This window comes from Megascapheus bottae, chromosome 3 (genome assembly GCF_031878675.1).
Source record: "Megascapheus bottae isolate mThoBot1 chromosome 3, mThoBot2.hap1, whole genome shotgun sequence".
NCBI classification, from domain to species: domain Eukaryota; kingdom Metazoa; phylum Chordata; class Mammalia; order Rodentia; family Geomyidae; genus Megascapheus; species Megascapheus bottae.
The window spans coordinates 29822506-29838956 of NC_143511.1; the positions used below are offsets into that span (position 1 = coordinate 29822506).

Consider the following 16451-nt stretch of genomic DNA (forward strand, 5'->3'; position numbering starts at 1 on the left):
TGCATTGAGCGTGAAGACTGTATTAAACACTCCACATTTGAGGAGGGAGACGTCATCAGTACCCAGCCAATGTACTCACACACAAAAAACAGGCTTGCGGTGCACGGGCTGCAATTTCTCATGAGAAAAATGGACCTCACAAGGAACCAAGTGAGCAGCATGGCATGCATGGCTGACCATCAAACGGCTAAGACGACAGTGTCGTGGGCAGTGGATACGCTGGCCTGAGACATTCATCCCTTTTGGTCTGTGCTGGCAGGCATGACTGATTAGAGACACTGGCTTTCGGGGAGGCAAGTCTGTCCCAGGGTGGTGATAGTGTGAGACCCTGCTCTCATGGACAGGGTGCCTGGGGCCAATGGGGCTGGTTTGGGGAAAAGACGCCCTGGTGTTCTTTACTTGGCTTTGTTGTGGGTAAGGAGGAGCCAAGTGGTGGTGGGAATATCCAGCTGTGGGGGCCGGAACTTCATGTAAAGTTTTCTTAGATGCAGAAGGCTCCTGTGGAAGGCCCAGTTTTTCCTCTAGGATCCTTCCTACAGTGCTCATAAGCATCTGTGCTTCAGGCACTCCACTCTGTCTGAGCGTTCTGCTTGTGGATAAGTCTTGCTTCTTAGTATTGGCCGACTGGATCTTGGGGTTTTGCTGGCAGTCTGCCTGACTTTTAGCTTTAGAGGAAAATAATGCCATAAAAAAATTCTTGATCCGATTTCCAAAATGAATCTCTGGAGGATGCTGTTCTTTCTCTGACGCAGATAGGGAAGAGTTCTTCCTTGCACTTCTTGCTTTCCTGACCTGGGCAGGAGAGTTCAAATTCTGTCCTTGTGAGGGCCTTGTTCCTGCAGGCTTTGCTTTCTGTATTCTGGGCCTCTCACAGCTCTTTGCTTCTTCGGGGCCATGAAACACCTTGCTGTACCATGGGCCATCGGTGATGGAGGTCTTAGGTTCTTGCTTTGTGCTGTGCCCTCCCGTTCGTAATGGAGAGCTTAACTCATAGATAGTGGACGTGCTGCTTCTGGAAAAGTTCTGTGAGCTACTCAGAGAACTCTGTGAAGCCAGCACGTTGGTGCCAAGCAGCACGTCGGGTCCACATTCTTGCAGGAAGGTGTCAGCGTCGCAGTCCTGCAAGTTATCATCAAAAGGTGGACTTTCACTTGTACTGCTAGATTCTGCCTGGTCTTTCAGGCATGAACCTGGTGGATGCCTAGCAATCGAATTTCTGGAGGGTAATGGCGTTCGAGTGGTCCTCAGAAATTCTAAAAGGTTCAGATTTTGTAAGTCTTTGTTGACTGACCAGTTAGTGGGCTGTCTCTCTTCCACCTCAGCCATTTCAATGGGATCTTCAGTCATGTCAGATGCAAAGATCTCTCGTATGGACACACAATGGCAGAGGCTTTCTTTCTCCTGTGTCTCACATATGCCCATTATTGGGCTGGTATTTGTCTCTGGACTGCTTCCCTCTGATCCTGGCACAATGTCCTGGTGCCAGGTACTTCCTAAAAGGCTACACGTTTTGGAATTGGAGAGCAGTCCCTCTTTTTCTCCAGGTGGAGAGACCACTGAGGGATCACAGTGGTGACTACCCAGTGTTCTGCTCAGGGTTTCACGTGGTGGTGCTTGAGGAGGCTGTGTGGTATGACCTGATTTTTCTCTCCCTGGCATTTTTGGCAATTTGTCCAGAGCTTCTTCCTGGAATGCATCCCCCTTAGAGGTGAGATTGGCCCTGAAGTCACAACAGGCCAGGTGTGGAGAAGCTTCCTGGGAAATGGCCACAGGGAGAGCCTTTTTTAAAGTAAGGTGATTTATGGGCTTGAGAATCTTTAGGGACAAGCCCCACTTATGCTTCACCCAATGCTTCTTGATATGTGCCTCCAGCAGCTGTTGGGTGGCAGCATCCAAGAGGAAAGCCTTCTGGGAGGAGCTCGTGCAGCTTTCCCTAGTGTCCAAGGATGCTTCTGTACCAGTAATGCTGGAGCTGGAGTTTTCAAGGGGGGCCAAGGCATGGTCTGTTGAGCCCCTGGAATGACTAACATGCAAAGGGACCTTGTCCCTGTTGATCTGATCCCATTTTTTTATTAAATGGGCTCTTAGGGCTTCTCCTAGACTATTCATACCTGAATAATTTGGGGGAAAATATTGAGAATCACTATGTGATGATCTCATCACGTCATTTTCTAATTCTCTCAGCGTGTTAGCTTGCACACCATCTGCTGAGGAGCTTTCTGCATCCCTGTCCAGTTGTGTGGCTACCCCAGTGCTGTGATGTTCCAGGTCCTTTCTGGAGTTCCCCCATTGCTGGGATGCAGAGCTCTCTGAGGTTCCCCTCTCTTGCCTTCTGCAGCAAACGTCTACATTCCTGGAGTTCTGTGAACACCCTGGCTTGTCCTCTGCCTGGTCTGCTACTCGGGATTTCTTCCCAGAAAACACCTGGATCTCACAATTTCTTTTATGGAGGTGCTGGATGAGCCTCTCTTGGAGGTGGTTTTCCAGCTTCTTCCTCATTTCAACGCTGATGAATTCACCTGGAGTCTTGATAAAGTCTCTCTGGTGTAAGAGGCCCTGATCTTGTGTAAAGGCCTTGAGAGACTGATTGACCACAGCGGGTAGAATTCTCTGACTTTCCAGGTGCTTCCTGGCAAGGTGATGTTCTAGGTGTTGGACAACAGGTGGGACTGTACAGGAATTCACTGGAGGTGAATGAGAGGATAGGACTGGCATATAGGATGGGACATGGGCCTGAGCTTGGCTGTCAGCCAGTGGTAGAGGCTGGGGCCAGGTCAAGGCAGGAGTGTAGTTTTGTGATTGGCTGAAGTGCTGCAGTAAGGGCTGGGGTGGAAAGTGCTGTGGAAGTACATTATCTTGGTCTTGTGCTGGCATGAAATTATAGAAAGTATTGAATAAAACAGAGGGTAAGACTAGTGGCTGCCCAGACATTTGGACAGGAGCCACCAGGGACTCGCTGTGCAGAAAGGGAAGGCCCCAGAACAGCTGGCTGCATTTCTGTAAGACCATGGGGAGAAGCAGCTCCGGAGACTCAGGGAGCTGCTGGGATTCTCCCTTGGTGTTCCAGAAGGCCTGTGGGATGGCCGCGTCCTGGGCCCTGCCCAGTGACTTCATCATGTTCCCCAGAGAATCCAGAGGGTGTTCTTTCTCCTCCCCAGCGTTCTCCTTAGCCCTCTTACTAATCACTACCTCCAGCAGCTCCAGGATGTCAGAGTTGAGGGCTGGGCTAGGAGAAGGCACCCGAGAGCTGTTGGTTGGAGAGCCGCTCTGTGGGGTGCTTTCTGGTGGAACTTCCCTGAAGTTAGATGGAAGACCCGAGTTTGAGTCATGGCTGGGTGGAGTGCAGGCCACAGGTGGAGGAGAAAGAGAACGGGGAGGAGAAAGAGAACGGGGAGAAGGAGGTTCTAGAGGAATCAACAGCTCTGGAGGCTGAGGCGCAGTGTGGTGTGACTGTGTCTCAGCAGGAACTGAGGAACATGTCTGGACTGGTGACAAGGTAGAGGCCAGAGGCTGCAAGCCCTCGTGGGAAGGAGCTGGGGAAGCCTTTGGGGACGCAGTGCTGGAGAAAGCGTCCTCTTCACAGTGTCCAGCTGCCGGGTGGGCTGCAGCAGAGGCTGATTTGACAACTTCACCTAGGGTGTCTCCTTTTAATAAGTGCCTGGAGCTGCTGTTGTCACTGAGCTTCCCTAGGTGGCTGCAGGAGACAGAGACAAACTCTTCAGCAACTGATAGGCCCAGGAGGATGGGCAATTGTGACTCCTGCTGTCTACCTACTGAAGCACACCCTGCCATCTTTTACACAGCCCCTAGACTTCTCTGTATCCCACATCTTCCTATCAGTGCCATCCTGTGCCAACCCGAAGTCTTCCTCAACCCCGAGATAACCCCATTCTCTAGAGAAGAAATGCAGGCTCAGTCACAAGAGGAAAATCCTTACCTGGTAAGAAGGGAAACTAGATCGTGAATGTCCTCAAGCTCTTCCTGAGTGTCTCTGCAAGCTAGAAACACACACTGTGGTTATGGCAGACATGGGAGAACCCCTAGATTTTACAGGAGGGGGAATGAGACATTCCTTTGTTAGAGACCATGGAAGATCCACTGGATCTCAAATTTTTATTCATGGCCACAAGGCAGGTTCCAGTGCTAAGAGGGCTTAGAGAGGGGTAGTGCTTCTTTATTTACAAGGTGCTTTCAACTCTGCCAAACTATGGCCTACAGAAACTCTCTTGAATCGGAAGGAAAAGGATCTCATGCGTATTATAATTCTTAGGGATGTGAGTTTGTCCACACTGGGACTTGGAGGTCACACCTCCCTATCTAGGCAGGCTTGCCTCAGCCTCCTAGCCCTCCTTTGTGACACACCTCCTTCTCAAGGAATCCTGTCTCATACATAGTCTCTTGAGTTCCTCCCCATGTGACAGACCTCACTCTCCAAGGAATGTTACCTCACTTTGCCTTTTGGCCATTCCTCCCTTTGTGACTCATCTCCCTATCAAGGCAGTGTTACCTCATACATAGCCTCTTAACTCCTCCCACTTTGAGACACACCTCACTATTGAGGCAGTTACCTCACAGCCTCTGAGCCCCTCCCTACTTTGTGATGAAGCATATCAGCTTCATTCCAAGGGGATTTCTGATTACTTTCCTTCTAAAGGCTACCCAAAAACTGACATCCTTGGCATCCTGGCTCTGGTTGTCAGAGTCAGAGATTTCCCCTTGAGACAAAATGCAGAACTTACCTTTCAGAGCACTTTTATTCTTTCTCCTCATCTGGCCTCTCTTCTCCACATGATGCTGAGAGATGAGAGAGACAGGATTTAGACCTCTTTTCTCCTTTCCCTAGACAAGTTCAGATACGTGCTGTTCCTGGATAAAATGCTGCTCTCTTCCTTTGTCCCTGCATTGTCTTTCCCCATATTTAGTGTGGCAAATTATTTCTGCTTTCACAGGACCACACACCCAGGTTTCCAGGTTCCCCCAGCTTCCTGTTTTTTGCATGTTGACCTTAGCCTCTGCTGGGAGCTTTGTGTGGGCTTGGAACAGCCCTGTAAGCAACCTAACACTGGGTAAAAATGTGGTACTCAGGTCCTTGGTGTGACATGAGGTTGAGAGTCCAAGTCCCCTCCCTCTCAGGAGCTCTGCTCTGGGATGCTGAGTTTCAGGGTTTTGGCTTTCTAAGGAATTGCACTTTGAAATCTCCCTTGAATCTATCATTTTTCAGTGAATACATTTCTATACACTTGCACACCACCGAACATATGTGTGAGTTGTAAGCTAAATCTAGCTTCCACATATAAAGGAATACATGATCTTGTCTCTGACCCTGCTTAATTCATTAATTTTTCCAAGTCTGCTTTCTTCACAAATTGTACAGTATGATTCCTTCTAATGGATGAGTAAAATTCCATTATATATGCATATATATGTATATGTCCATCTTTGGGTGGTCTGTCCCTGGGGTTCTTACCTTCCTCATCTTGTTCTTTCGCACAGGAGTGGGTGAGGGTGGATTTCCCTTGAAGCAGGGCAGGAGCAGTAGCAGGAGGAAGAGCCCCACTCCACACACAATGGCAAGGGACATGTCCATTGCCAAGGTGGTGAGGTCGGGGCTCAGCCAGGGGATGGCAAGGCTTTTCAGTGAAGAGAGGGGATTCTCCATCATCTGAATCGCACTATTGCTCGTGAGCAACTGAGCTCTGGGCATTTCCTTTGGCAACATATAGTCAATGAAGGCTGACATCACAGAGGCCTGCTTTGCAGTAAGTCACAAAGGGGGAGGGGTGATGCATAACAAAGCCCTCCCCCTGCCTCTAGCTCAGCACTTCCTTCCCTCCTGGGCCTCTAGATTCCCACCTCCAAGTTCACCTGCTTGGCCTGTGAGAAGCAGACCTCAGTCCATTTCTTGAGCCTTCCCCCTTGAACCCAGACATTAGCTGTTCTTGCAGATCACTGTTTGAAATCTGCATTTTTCATAGTTTTATAAATTTTTTTCTTAGCTCTGGAATGTGTTGTTTCACTTGACTTTGTAATTTCTAGATCACCTCTGTGTGCAGTTTCCAACTTTCCCATGTAACTGGAAATTCAGTTCTCTGAATTCAGTATCAATTCACAAGTAGTAAGATTAGTGTCAAGCAAAATAAAGGTGTAGTAATTTGCAGGGAACTTGAGAACTATTTGAGCTACTATGTGAGGAAGAATAGCAGTGGGAAAAGGACAGCTGTTACAGAGAGGACCAGGTTGCATGGACTTTCAGATGGACTTCAGTGCTGAGTCCTGGCATGTAGCCGAATGGTGGGTCTTGGGCCTATTTCTAAACGTGCTGCCCCGGTCTCTGGAGATGTATTCCTTCAGTACCCTGGTAAGCGAGCTCAGGATAAGACAGTGATGACTTTGCCTGGAGTAATAAAAACCATCCTGAATTTCCTGTCCTAATACTTCACCGATCAGCCTATTTAGATGATGGTTCCTGTTATATTTTCCCCACTCTCATTTTTATCCACTAATGTCTTTGAAAAGGGGTATTTTGCCAGGCACTGTGGCTCACACCTGTAATCCTAGCTAGCTACTCAAGAGGCTGAGATCTGTGGATCATGGTGCAAAGCTATACTGGGCACTAAAGTCTTTGAGCCTCTTTGTCTCAAATTAATCACAAGAAAACTGGAAGGGGCGCTGTGGTTCAAGGGGTAGGGCAGTAGCCTTGAGCTGAAGAGCTCAGGGACAGTGCCCAGGCCCAAAGTTCAAGTACCACAATGGACAAAAAAAAAAAGGTGGGGGATGGTGGGTGGGTAATTGTACATGCCTGACTCCTTCCTGTTGAAATGAGTAATATCCTAGATGACCTGGTGTCTCACATCTATAATCCCAGCTAAGCAGGAAACAGAGATAGAAGATTAAAGTTCAGGGGCCGGGAGTTTGGCCTAATGGTTAAAGTGCCTGCCTAGCATGCACGAAGACCCGGGTTCGATTCCTTGGTACCACATACATAGAAAAAAGCCGGAAGTGGTGCTGTGGCTCAAATGGTAGAGCTCTAGCCTTGAGAAAGTCCAAGGACAGTGCTCAAGCCCTGAGCTCAAGCCCAGGACTGGCAAAAAAAAAAAAAGATTAAAGTTCATTCTAAGCTCAAAATCCAAAAAATTATATTGCCATATATTCTGCAAATAATAGCAAATGACCACGACCTAAAAATGTATCAATAATAAGTAGTGCTGGATAAGAATTAGTTTTTCTCCTTCTATTAATTACAATAAAAATATATGAAAAAAAGAATTAGTTTTTCTCTAGCATTTGTGTTGAAAATAAGTTGAAACATGACTTCTACTGGGGAGCCTAGCAGTTTGAGAGTCTATTTTGTGAAGCATGAATAATGACTACACTTAGATGGCTACCAGTGGCTCATGGCCATAATCCTTACTACCAGGAGGCTAAAGAAAATAGAACCCTAATTCCTTGGTAGCTTTTTACTTAGATTGTTGGGCAGTAGTATACTTTGAATTCAGGACCTCACACTTACTAGGCTGAGATAAAGCCCCAGCTTTTTCTTGCTTTTTAGTTATTTTCCAAACATTTTCAGTTTATTTTTCTGGTATTTTTTTTTTTGGAAAGCCAACATTGGACTTTAATTCTTTACCTGTGTCTCCTGCTTAGCTGTGATTACAGATGTGAAATGCCAAGTCTTCTAGGACATTACTCCATTTTTAACTCTTTTTAGATTAATTTTTTTACATTATAGTCCATATTTATGCCAGAATTGAAGTGACCATATGGTAGAAAAGAAAAATAGATGGGAGGACTAACATAATTGTTAAAGTTTCCCTAAACTAATAGTAACTAATATTAAAGAATTCTATATTTTGGCTCAGTGTTCTAATGGTATCAGTTAGATTCTTAACTAACTGGTAATTCGATTGCCTCAGTCATGAAGGACTGCTTCCTAGCTTACTGCCCACTCTCCTTTGTTTTTTTCAAGAATACTGATGGTTTAGGAACATCAAAAAGCAAGAACAATAGGGGCCAGGAGTTTGGCCTAATCGTAGCATGCTTGCCTAGCATGCATGAAGACCCGGGGTTCAATTCCTCCGTACCATATGCATAGAAAAAAGCTGGAAGTGGTGCTGAGGCTCAATTGGTAGAGCTCTAGCCTTGAGAAAATCCAAGGACAGGGCTCATCCCTGAGCTCAAGCTCAGGACTGGCAAAAAAAAAAAAAGTAATAACAACCCACCCTGATTACAGAGATGAATAGATGACTAGTCTCTAAGCTGTTTGTTTAATCATGAGCATGTGATCAATCAGCCATTTTTTACCTATGGGCTTATGAAAATGTAAAACTCCAGTCCTCTGGTATATGCTGAAATTTTTCCTAAGAAAGGTGTTGGAGCAATCACATCATTAAAATGATTATCTTTCATTTCAAATTGCTTTAATTCTTATTATGTAGTACTTATAATTTTGTCAGAGTACTCAATAGTCTCAAGAATATTTTAATAGAGAAGGTGCAACAAGTTCATTTATTTTAGGAAAATGAATTTATTATAGACTTTATTGTAGAGGTTTTATATCTGTTTTGCTGCTGACTGAGAATTCACTAAGATAGCAGAGTATTAGTTTATTAGGATAGTACCCTTGACTTGCTAAATGTTACAAGGCCTAACAAAAGCAGACTCAATGTAAAATCACAACTCAAATGCTAATGATTTTTACATGGCAGTCTCTGCTACAAGAATGCTAAAGACTACTCATGTTTGGTCTGGGAGCATGGGCTAGTGGACACGACGAGCTCATCTAGCATACAGGAAGCCCTAGGTTCGATTCCTCCTGAACCACCTACACAGAAAAAACCGGAAGTGGCTCAAGTGGCACAGTACTAGCTTTGAGTAAAAAGTGCCCAAAGACAGTGCCAGGCCCTGAGTGCAAACCCTTGGACTTGCTCATGTTTAAGTGGAATTATCACTAACTAGAAATACACTCATGAGCAAATAAATCACCACATGTTCTGGTGGAAGACAGAAGACTGTAGAACATTAGGAGATACAAACAGTCGATCTCCAAAGAGAGTACTTTTTCAAAACTTAAAAAATTAAGCATTACTCTACCATTAGGCCAAACTCCCAATCTTAAGCATCATTTTTGGAATGAGGGCATGTATGTGACTATGAGAAAGGACTACTTGGCTTACATTGAGAAAACACTTGAAGTAAACTATCTTTACAGAACTATTTTAGATTTTAACTGAATTGGAAATGTGGTCATACATTATAAAGCATTTCTCTTCATCACCAAAGTTCCATATATTAACGAATTACACAATACAGAGGCAGTGTTATTAAATGTAGAAACATTTCTTTATTTATTTTGCCTGAACACTAATTCTTCTAAAAAGGATCTCCAAAATCTTGAACAGATTTATCATACTCTGCAATGAAATGCTTCAGCTCTTCAATACACCGCTTACCTATTTCTTGTAAATTCTGCCTCAGAGCAAACTGTATAGTCTGTTCTAATGAAGGATCCTTTTCAATCAGCATTTTCACCACCATCCCAAAAGTTTCACAGTCTTGCCGGTAAACCTTTTCAATCTCCTTCATTTTTGATGCTATTGCTTTAGAGCGGCTGTTTAGCTGACCATCTTCAAATAATTCTATCCAGTCTGTTGTGTTTGACTCTGGCTCTTCGGGCTGGTCTGCAACTGGAGGGGCAGCCAGTACCCTCTTGGATGAAAGAACTGCTGAAGAGCTCCAAGTTGAAAGGTCTCGGGATGTTTTCAGAAACTGAGCAGATCTCTCTCCCCTTCTGAGCTGAGGCCTGTGGGAGGTGTAAGGTTTGCCGCGCTCTGGAGAGTAGCTCCTGCTGCTGACACTGGAGCCGGATCTGCTGTGTGGAGAGTCCTTTCGACCTCCAGGTGATTCTCTGAAAAATGCAGCATCCCTTTTATGGGGAGAATGGTCCCTCAAATAATGTGAAGAGTGGAAACTCTGGCTTCTGAAACCATCTCTCTTGTCCCTCTTGGAGGCTAGACAGCAAACAGGACAGAAACAGAATGCTGAGTTTTCATCTATGCATGTAAACTGTGACTACTGATCCATTTAGACCTTAAATACATTTATTTCATGGATATTCTCATTCCTTTTTCCTCTGAATGTTATGGTCTCATGATAGTAATTAGGTTTTTTGTTTGTTGGTTTTTGCCAGTCCTGGGCTTGAGCTCAGGGCCTGAGCACTGTCCTTGGACTTTCTCAAGGCCAGAGCTCTACCACTTGAGCCTCAGCACCACTTCTGGCTTTTTTCCTATGTATGTGGTACCAAGGAATTGAACCCTGGTCTTGGTGCATGCTGGGCAAGCACTCTACCACTATTCCAAACTCCGGGCCCCAGTAATTAGTTTTTAACATCATTGACTTAACATTTCTATAATCCTACCATCATCACACTTTATGTATCAGACATCCTATTTATTACCATTTCCCAGCTTAACTTCGAGTTGCACAACATAAAGGAGTGGACAACCCTGCTTCCTCATTTCACCTGCGCTTGTAAACAAATCTGAACTGATCAGTCACCAAGGCACTAGTTTTCTGTGAAGTCTCAGGATGCTGTGGAGGCCAGGTGATTTATAAACTTGAACACAGTATTGTGGATAACATACTCTATGTGGTAGACTTTTATTATTGATAGCAATTGCTCCTTTTGAAGTACTTGTGGTTTTATAAGGAGCAGTACTTTGAATGAGTAGAGATTTTGCTAATTTGCTACTCTTATGTTCTTAAGAGATTGGTCTTCAAAAACTAATAGTAGCCCCTCTTCCCCCAAATACTATAGAAAGAAAATGTAATATTGTGTTTTGTCTCTCCTCAATATGTAGTGCTGTTTATGTATGCACTAAGCATTTGAATTACTTATGAAAAGCTAATGAAGAGTCAGGTGTTGGTGGCTTACACATGTAATCCTAGCCCCTCAGAAGGCTCACATCTGAGGATCACTGCTCCAAGTCAACCTAGGAATCCAAATCACTGAGACTGTTTTCTCTAATTAGCAACCAAAAAGCTAGAAGTGGAGCTCTGGCTCAAGTGTAGAGTGCCAGGCTTGAAGGACAAAAGCTAAGGGACAGTGCCCAGGTCTGAATTCAAGCCCTAGGCCTGGTGCATCCATACACACACACACACACACACACACACACACACACACACACACACACACAGCTAAAAGGGAAAGGAAATAAAGCAACTAACAAGAAGAAATAAGATAAAAATTGTGTTGTGATTCCACACATATTAGTCATGTCTTCATGCCCGTGCTTTTACCTGGATCTACTCAGTCATCTTCCCTTGGATTCAATAAAAACCCAAGAATTTACTGTGACAAAGACTTTCTGGGAGAAAAAAAAAAACCTGATCCTGTCCACACTTTAACAGAGGAAAAAAATAAGATACCAATGAAAGTGTTGGGGTGCCAGAAGAGAATGCCAAACACATCACCACAAAGTTCAAAAGGCCTTTGCATGTAATACAATGTCACTCACTAGACACAGGATGAGATACTGGATCATGTGTGTCTCTTCACAGAATGCACAGTACATGGAGAAATGTTTTAAAAAAGAACTGTTAGCCAGGATCATTGGTCTGTAGCTCTGCAAGGCAGAAATCTCAGGGTCCTGGTACATGACAATCCTGGTGGCATCCAGTAGGAAACTCTTACTTTTGAACTCAGCCACCTCCAGCCCCCCTGCAGGCCACACAGCACGCGCGCGACCCCCCTCCCCCCCCCCCCCCCCCGCAGCAGCAGAAGAAGAATGAAGGGCTTGGCTGGAGGAAGGCAAGAAAAGCTGCTGGGGAAGCCTAAAGCCCTGCCCAGCCCTGCTAAGTGCAGCTCCAGGAAGACAGCACAGTGGGCGCTTGCAGGGCCTTGCAATGGGGGCTTCCTGGGCTTTAAGAGTGTGTCCACCTTTTAGGCAGACTAGGAAGAAGATGGAACACTCTGGAGATAGAACTAAGGACCATGGAGCTAGAACAATCTGTGGTGGAGATAGACAGTAGTCCTTACTCAGACTCACAGTCACATACAGGCCCTCATTCCAAAAATGATGCTGAATCTTTTAAGCTTTGAAAAGGCACTCTCTTTGGAGATCAACTGTTTGTATCTCCTAAAGTTCTACAATTTTCCACCAGAACATGTGATTTTTTTTTTGGTCATGTGTATATTTCTAGAGATAATTCCACTTATACGTGAGTAATCTTATGCATTCTTAATTTTTTTCTTTGTTAAAAAAGTTTATTGTTGGGGTAATGTAGGGGGTTACAGTTACATTCTTCAGGTAGTGGGTGCATTACTTCTCCCATATTTCCATGTTAATTCTCTTCTTTTTCCTAACCTCAATCCCACCAACCTTATCCCTTGTCTCTTTTCTCTTCCCACGACTGTGGGTTTCCTGCAGCACTAGAAAGTAGAAGTGTCTTATCCAGTCTTGCAGCAGAGCAATCCATGTACCAATCATTAGCATTTGACTTGTGATTTTACACTAAGTCTGCTTTTGTTAGGCCTTGTAACATTTGGCAAGTCAAAGGTACTCTCCTAATAAACTAGTACTCTGCTCTCTTAGTGAATTCTCATTCAGCATCAAAACAGATTTAAAACTTCTTTAATTCAAAACTCTGTAATAAAATCATTTTCCAAAATGCCTCTTCTATTAAAAGTCTTGAAACTTGAGTATTCTGACCAAGTCTTAAACGTTGTCCTATAATGAGAATCAAGGAGCAATTTGAGATGGGAGATGAGTATTTTAATGTGATTGTTCAAACACTTCTGAGGAAAAATTCAGCATATACCAGAGGACTGGAATTTGCCATTTTACAAGCCCATACTTAAAAATGAGTGATTGATCACATGCTCATGATTAAACCATTTATAGATTCATCATGCCTTTATCTCTGTAATCTGAGTGTTTTTTCTTAATTTTAGGTGTTCCTTAACCATCAAACATGTTCTTGAAAGAAACAAAGCTTTCTACTTAACTGTCACTACTGTGTCATGCTGCTTGGTGCTTACAATCTCAGGAGACTCACCCCTCCTCTAGCTGGTCTCCGGAAAAGGCCGAAACACAAAATTCCAAGTATAGTGTCTACTGTCTATTCGTTCTCTTCGAACATTTAAAAAAAATCCACTGTTAGCCAGGGTCCATCAGTAAAAGAGATCCTTCACATTTTAAGTATCAATTAAAGAAATATCAATACATAGAACAGAAGGTACCTTCCAGCCTCAGAGTTCATGGCCATAATAGGCAGAACCAGAGAGTTGTTTCTAAGTAATAGGTTATGGCACAGGTGATAGAATACTACCCTCATGATACTTAGTCTATAATTCTCTCTCGCTCAAGAGCCTATCTCCGGTAGCCACCAACCATGGGAACAATGAAGAAGTGAGAGGCTATGTGAAGGGTTGACCCCACTCTTTTGCCTCATGCATGTAAGTGCTTGACATAGGCAGGGCAATCCAACCTGAATCTGGCTGTAAACATTCCACTGAGGGCCTACCCTGTATGGCTGTGAGGTGGAACTATGGAGCCAGGAAAGGGTTAAAGAGGTTGGAAGACCAGACTGGACCCTGTGAAGGTCTAGGCAAGACAGATGTGGAGCTGTTTGAACATTAATAAAAGCTTGAGACCTTGGATAAGGGAATACTTAATTTATTCTCTGCCTACTAGCTCTGCAGTCACTCCCCTATACTAAACTCAAGTAACACCTGTTCTCCTCACTCAGACTCTATAAAATCCCTGACTGGAACCCCTTCCTATCTTAGCTCAGCCTCCAAGCCTGTGGAGAGGTTAGGCTCCTTGTGTTGTGCCTCAAATAGCCCTGCCTATTGAATGGAGTCCTTTTCTCTTCTCTTCCATTTTCCTAAAATGTGGTGCCCAAATCCAGGAGAGGAGAAGGGCCAGGAATAACTGACCTCCTCCACTGAGTGGCGGCCCACCTCCTGGCTGTCTCTGATGGAGCCTCTGGTTACCCTCCCTCTTTCTTTCTGAGGCCTTTCTCCATGCAGAGCACAGAGCCCTCAAGCTTAATGGGCTCCCCCTTGTAAACCTCAGACAAGGCCCTATCTCTCCTCCTAATCTTTCTCCCTTTCCCCTGTCCCTGGCAGGCAGCCCTCTGCTGTTTCCAGGGGAAAGTTTACTGTCCCTTGCTGCTGTGCCTCAATAAACAATGCTAGCCTATGGAGAACCAGAGTCTGGCTTTTTTTCCTTTTCCTCTGTCCCCCATTTTCCTAACACTTTGAATTCTGCAGCAGAAAGGAAGTGAATGCCCCCAAAACACAGGGAGTGAGGAGAAGATCCTTTCCTAGCTGAGTGGCCCAACTATGCAGTTTTGCAAAAGACCTAGGAACCAAAGCCCAACTCTTGACTAATAGAAGCTGAGATAACGCATGTACCGAACACATAAATGTATGGTAGTTTAATAAGAAATCATTAGAAGAGACAGGTTTTTGAAAAGCAAACAAATGAAAATACACAGGACATCTTTTGCCATTGATAAGAAGAACATAGAGCTAGGCTCAGTGGCTCACACCTATAATTTTAACTATTCAGGAGGCTGAGATCTAAAGATCTTGGTTCAAAGCCAGCCTTGGCACTAAAAAGTCTAAGAGACTCTTCTCTCCAATTAATCACCAGAAAACTGAAAGTGGGTGGCACAGTAACCTTGATCTGAAGAGCTCAGGGACAGCGTCCAGGCCCAGAGTTCAAGTCCCATGACTTACAAAAAAAAAAAAAAAAAAAAAAAAAAAAGGACACAAAGGTAGCTGTGCACTAAAAGGTAATAGCAAAGTTAAGTTGATATAATCCAAGTCTTCCTATTATGGGCAAAATAAGTTACCTAATTAATTCCTGGTGAGCACATTCCAGGCACATTACCGGAGGAATACAGGGCATTCTTTTTTTTTTTTTTTTTTTTTTTTTTTTTTTTTTTTTTTTTTGCCAGTCCTGGGCTTGAGCTCAGGGCCTGAGCACTGTACTTGGACTTTCTCAAGGCTAGAGCTCTACCACTTGAGCCTGAGCACCACTTCCGGCTTTTTTCTATGTATGTGGTACCGAGGAATCGAACCCGGGTCTTCATGCATGCTAGGCAAGCACTTTAACCACTAGGCCGAACTCCCGGCCCAGGGCATTCTTATTATACTTATAGGCTGTTGAGTGTAAATGTGGGTTCCACATAGTGCTAGCAGTCACAAAAAAGCTACTGGAACAGTTTCTGTGCTTAATATGGATATTCGGCTCTCCTAGTATACAAATCTGCCCTAATCTGAAATGCACTTTTGGTTTGGGGTGCTCTATTATAACCCCAGAGTGTTAGACTCTGGAGTAGAATGACACATTTAGGTCAAGTCACACAACCAGCAAATTCCCTTACTGTAAACAAACATCTTTGTGGGGGTTCCCAGGTAACGAGGTGAGCTGGTAACTTGGCCCGGAGACTAGCCTGAAGGTCAAGGTTTTAAAAAGAGAAATAGGGAGCTATGGTTCAAAATAGTACTTTAATCCCTAAAAATGAAAACAAAATCAGCCTATTCCAAAGTTTTGTGATGATCTTTAGAAAAAGAGAATCACAGGGCCAAAACACCAGCTGAATAAATAACTCATATTTAAGGGGAATAAAGGTAAGGTTATGTTTCAGTCACATGTGGATGTGGAGGTTTATACTTGCAGTGTTAGTGTAAGAGGTAACTCTTACCAGCAAGACTGCTGGTCCCTGTGAATTAACTAAAAGTCCTCAAACTTTGTCTCTGTGCCATTCTTTAATGTCACTTTATAATCCCTTTGGGCTCCAGGAAAGAAAATGTTCACTGGCAAGTATCTTGTGTGGAAGGCACACTACCCCTCAAGCAGGAAATGCTTTTGTTCTTATCATAAAGAAAACAATCACAAGCTCCAGAGATCTCCAACCAGGCAAATTGTTCTTGTTTTGTCCCAAGAGTAAAGTGATAACAATACAACCAGGCCATCCTGAGACTGAATGACGGAGACCTTTCTCATCTCTTGCCCACAATCCTATGTAATCTACAGCTAATGTCTACATTGCTGCAGACAGCTGGAGATGTATTAAAATGTTGTCTTCCCATAGTTGCTGTGTAATAAATGTTCTTTTTCAGCCCTTCATCAGACCTCCTCACTTTGCATATAGGGTTGGGGACAGATCTACTGTGGGTCTCCTATACTGTGGGCCCAGTGTCTAAAAACTGAGTTTCACTAACCCAGAATCTATGCCTGGGCATAGAAAATACATATAGAAAACACATAGCTAGAAAACATATTATTTATGACATTATTAGGTAATCAGTATTAGAATCTCAAAAGATGATAATTACAAACTGCAAGGAAAAAGCTAATGATTACATAAGTCTTCTACATGTTTTACTGTTAGTTTTTGTTTCCATGATTCAAAAGTAAAGCTTCAGGTGCCGGGAGTTT

The 16451-nt window shown here is 44.0% G+C and overlaps 2 protein-coding genes across 3 annotated transcripts in view; both read right to left on the bottom strand.

The window, feature by feature from the left end:
* LOC150065145 (spermatogenesis-associated protein 31A6-like) lies at positions 1–9468 on the bottom strand. 2 transcript variants are annotated; one of them, XM_090329736.1, is made up of 4 exons: positions 9450–9468; positions 4740–4794; positions 3938–3998; positions 1–3694 (listed from the first exon to the last, which is right to left on the bottom strand). In XM_090329736.1, exons 2-4 carry the CDS (start codon positions 4768–4770, stop codon positions 76–78), a joined length of 3711 nt encoding a protein of 1236 aa, XP_090185862.1. In that variant the 5' UTR covers positions 4771–4794; positions 9450–9468; the 3' UTR covers positions 1–75. The 2 variants fall into 2 exon arrangements, with proteins under 2 accessions (XP_090185862.1, XP_090185861.1); XM_090329735.1 differs by lacking the exon at positions 9450–9468 and adding an exon at positions 5468–5684.
* The window catches only part of LOC150065146 (periphilin-1-like), a 19667-nt gene continuing 12558 nt past the window's right edge, over positions 9343–16451 (bottom strand). The window contains exon 4 of the mRNA XM_090329310.1: positions 9343–10007. Coding sequence (XP_090185436.1) covers positions 9370–10007 — 638 coding nt within the window. The 3' untranslated portion in view covers positions 9343–9369. The remainder of the gene's footprint in view (positions 10008–16451) is intronic.

Coding starts and splice junctions, on each gene's coding strand:
- LOC150065145 (XM_090329735.1), bottom strand. CDS start 5,662: ATGATGGAGAATCCCCTCTCTTCACTGAAAAGCCTTGCCATCCCCTGG. Junction 3,999..4,739: donor GAATAAAAGTGCTCTGAAAG/GTAAGTTCTGCA, acceptor GTGTGTTTCTAG/CTTGCAGAGACACTCAGGAA. Junction 3,695..3,937: donor CTAGTTTCCCTTCTTACCAG/GTAAGGATTTTC, acceptor TGTCTCCTGCAG/CCACCTAGGGAAGCTCAGTG.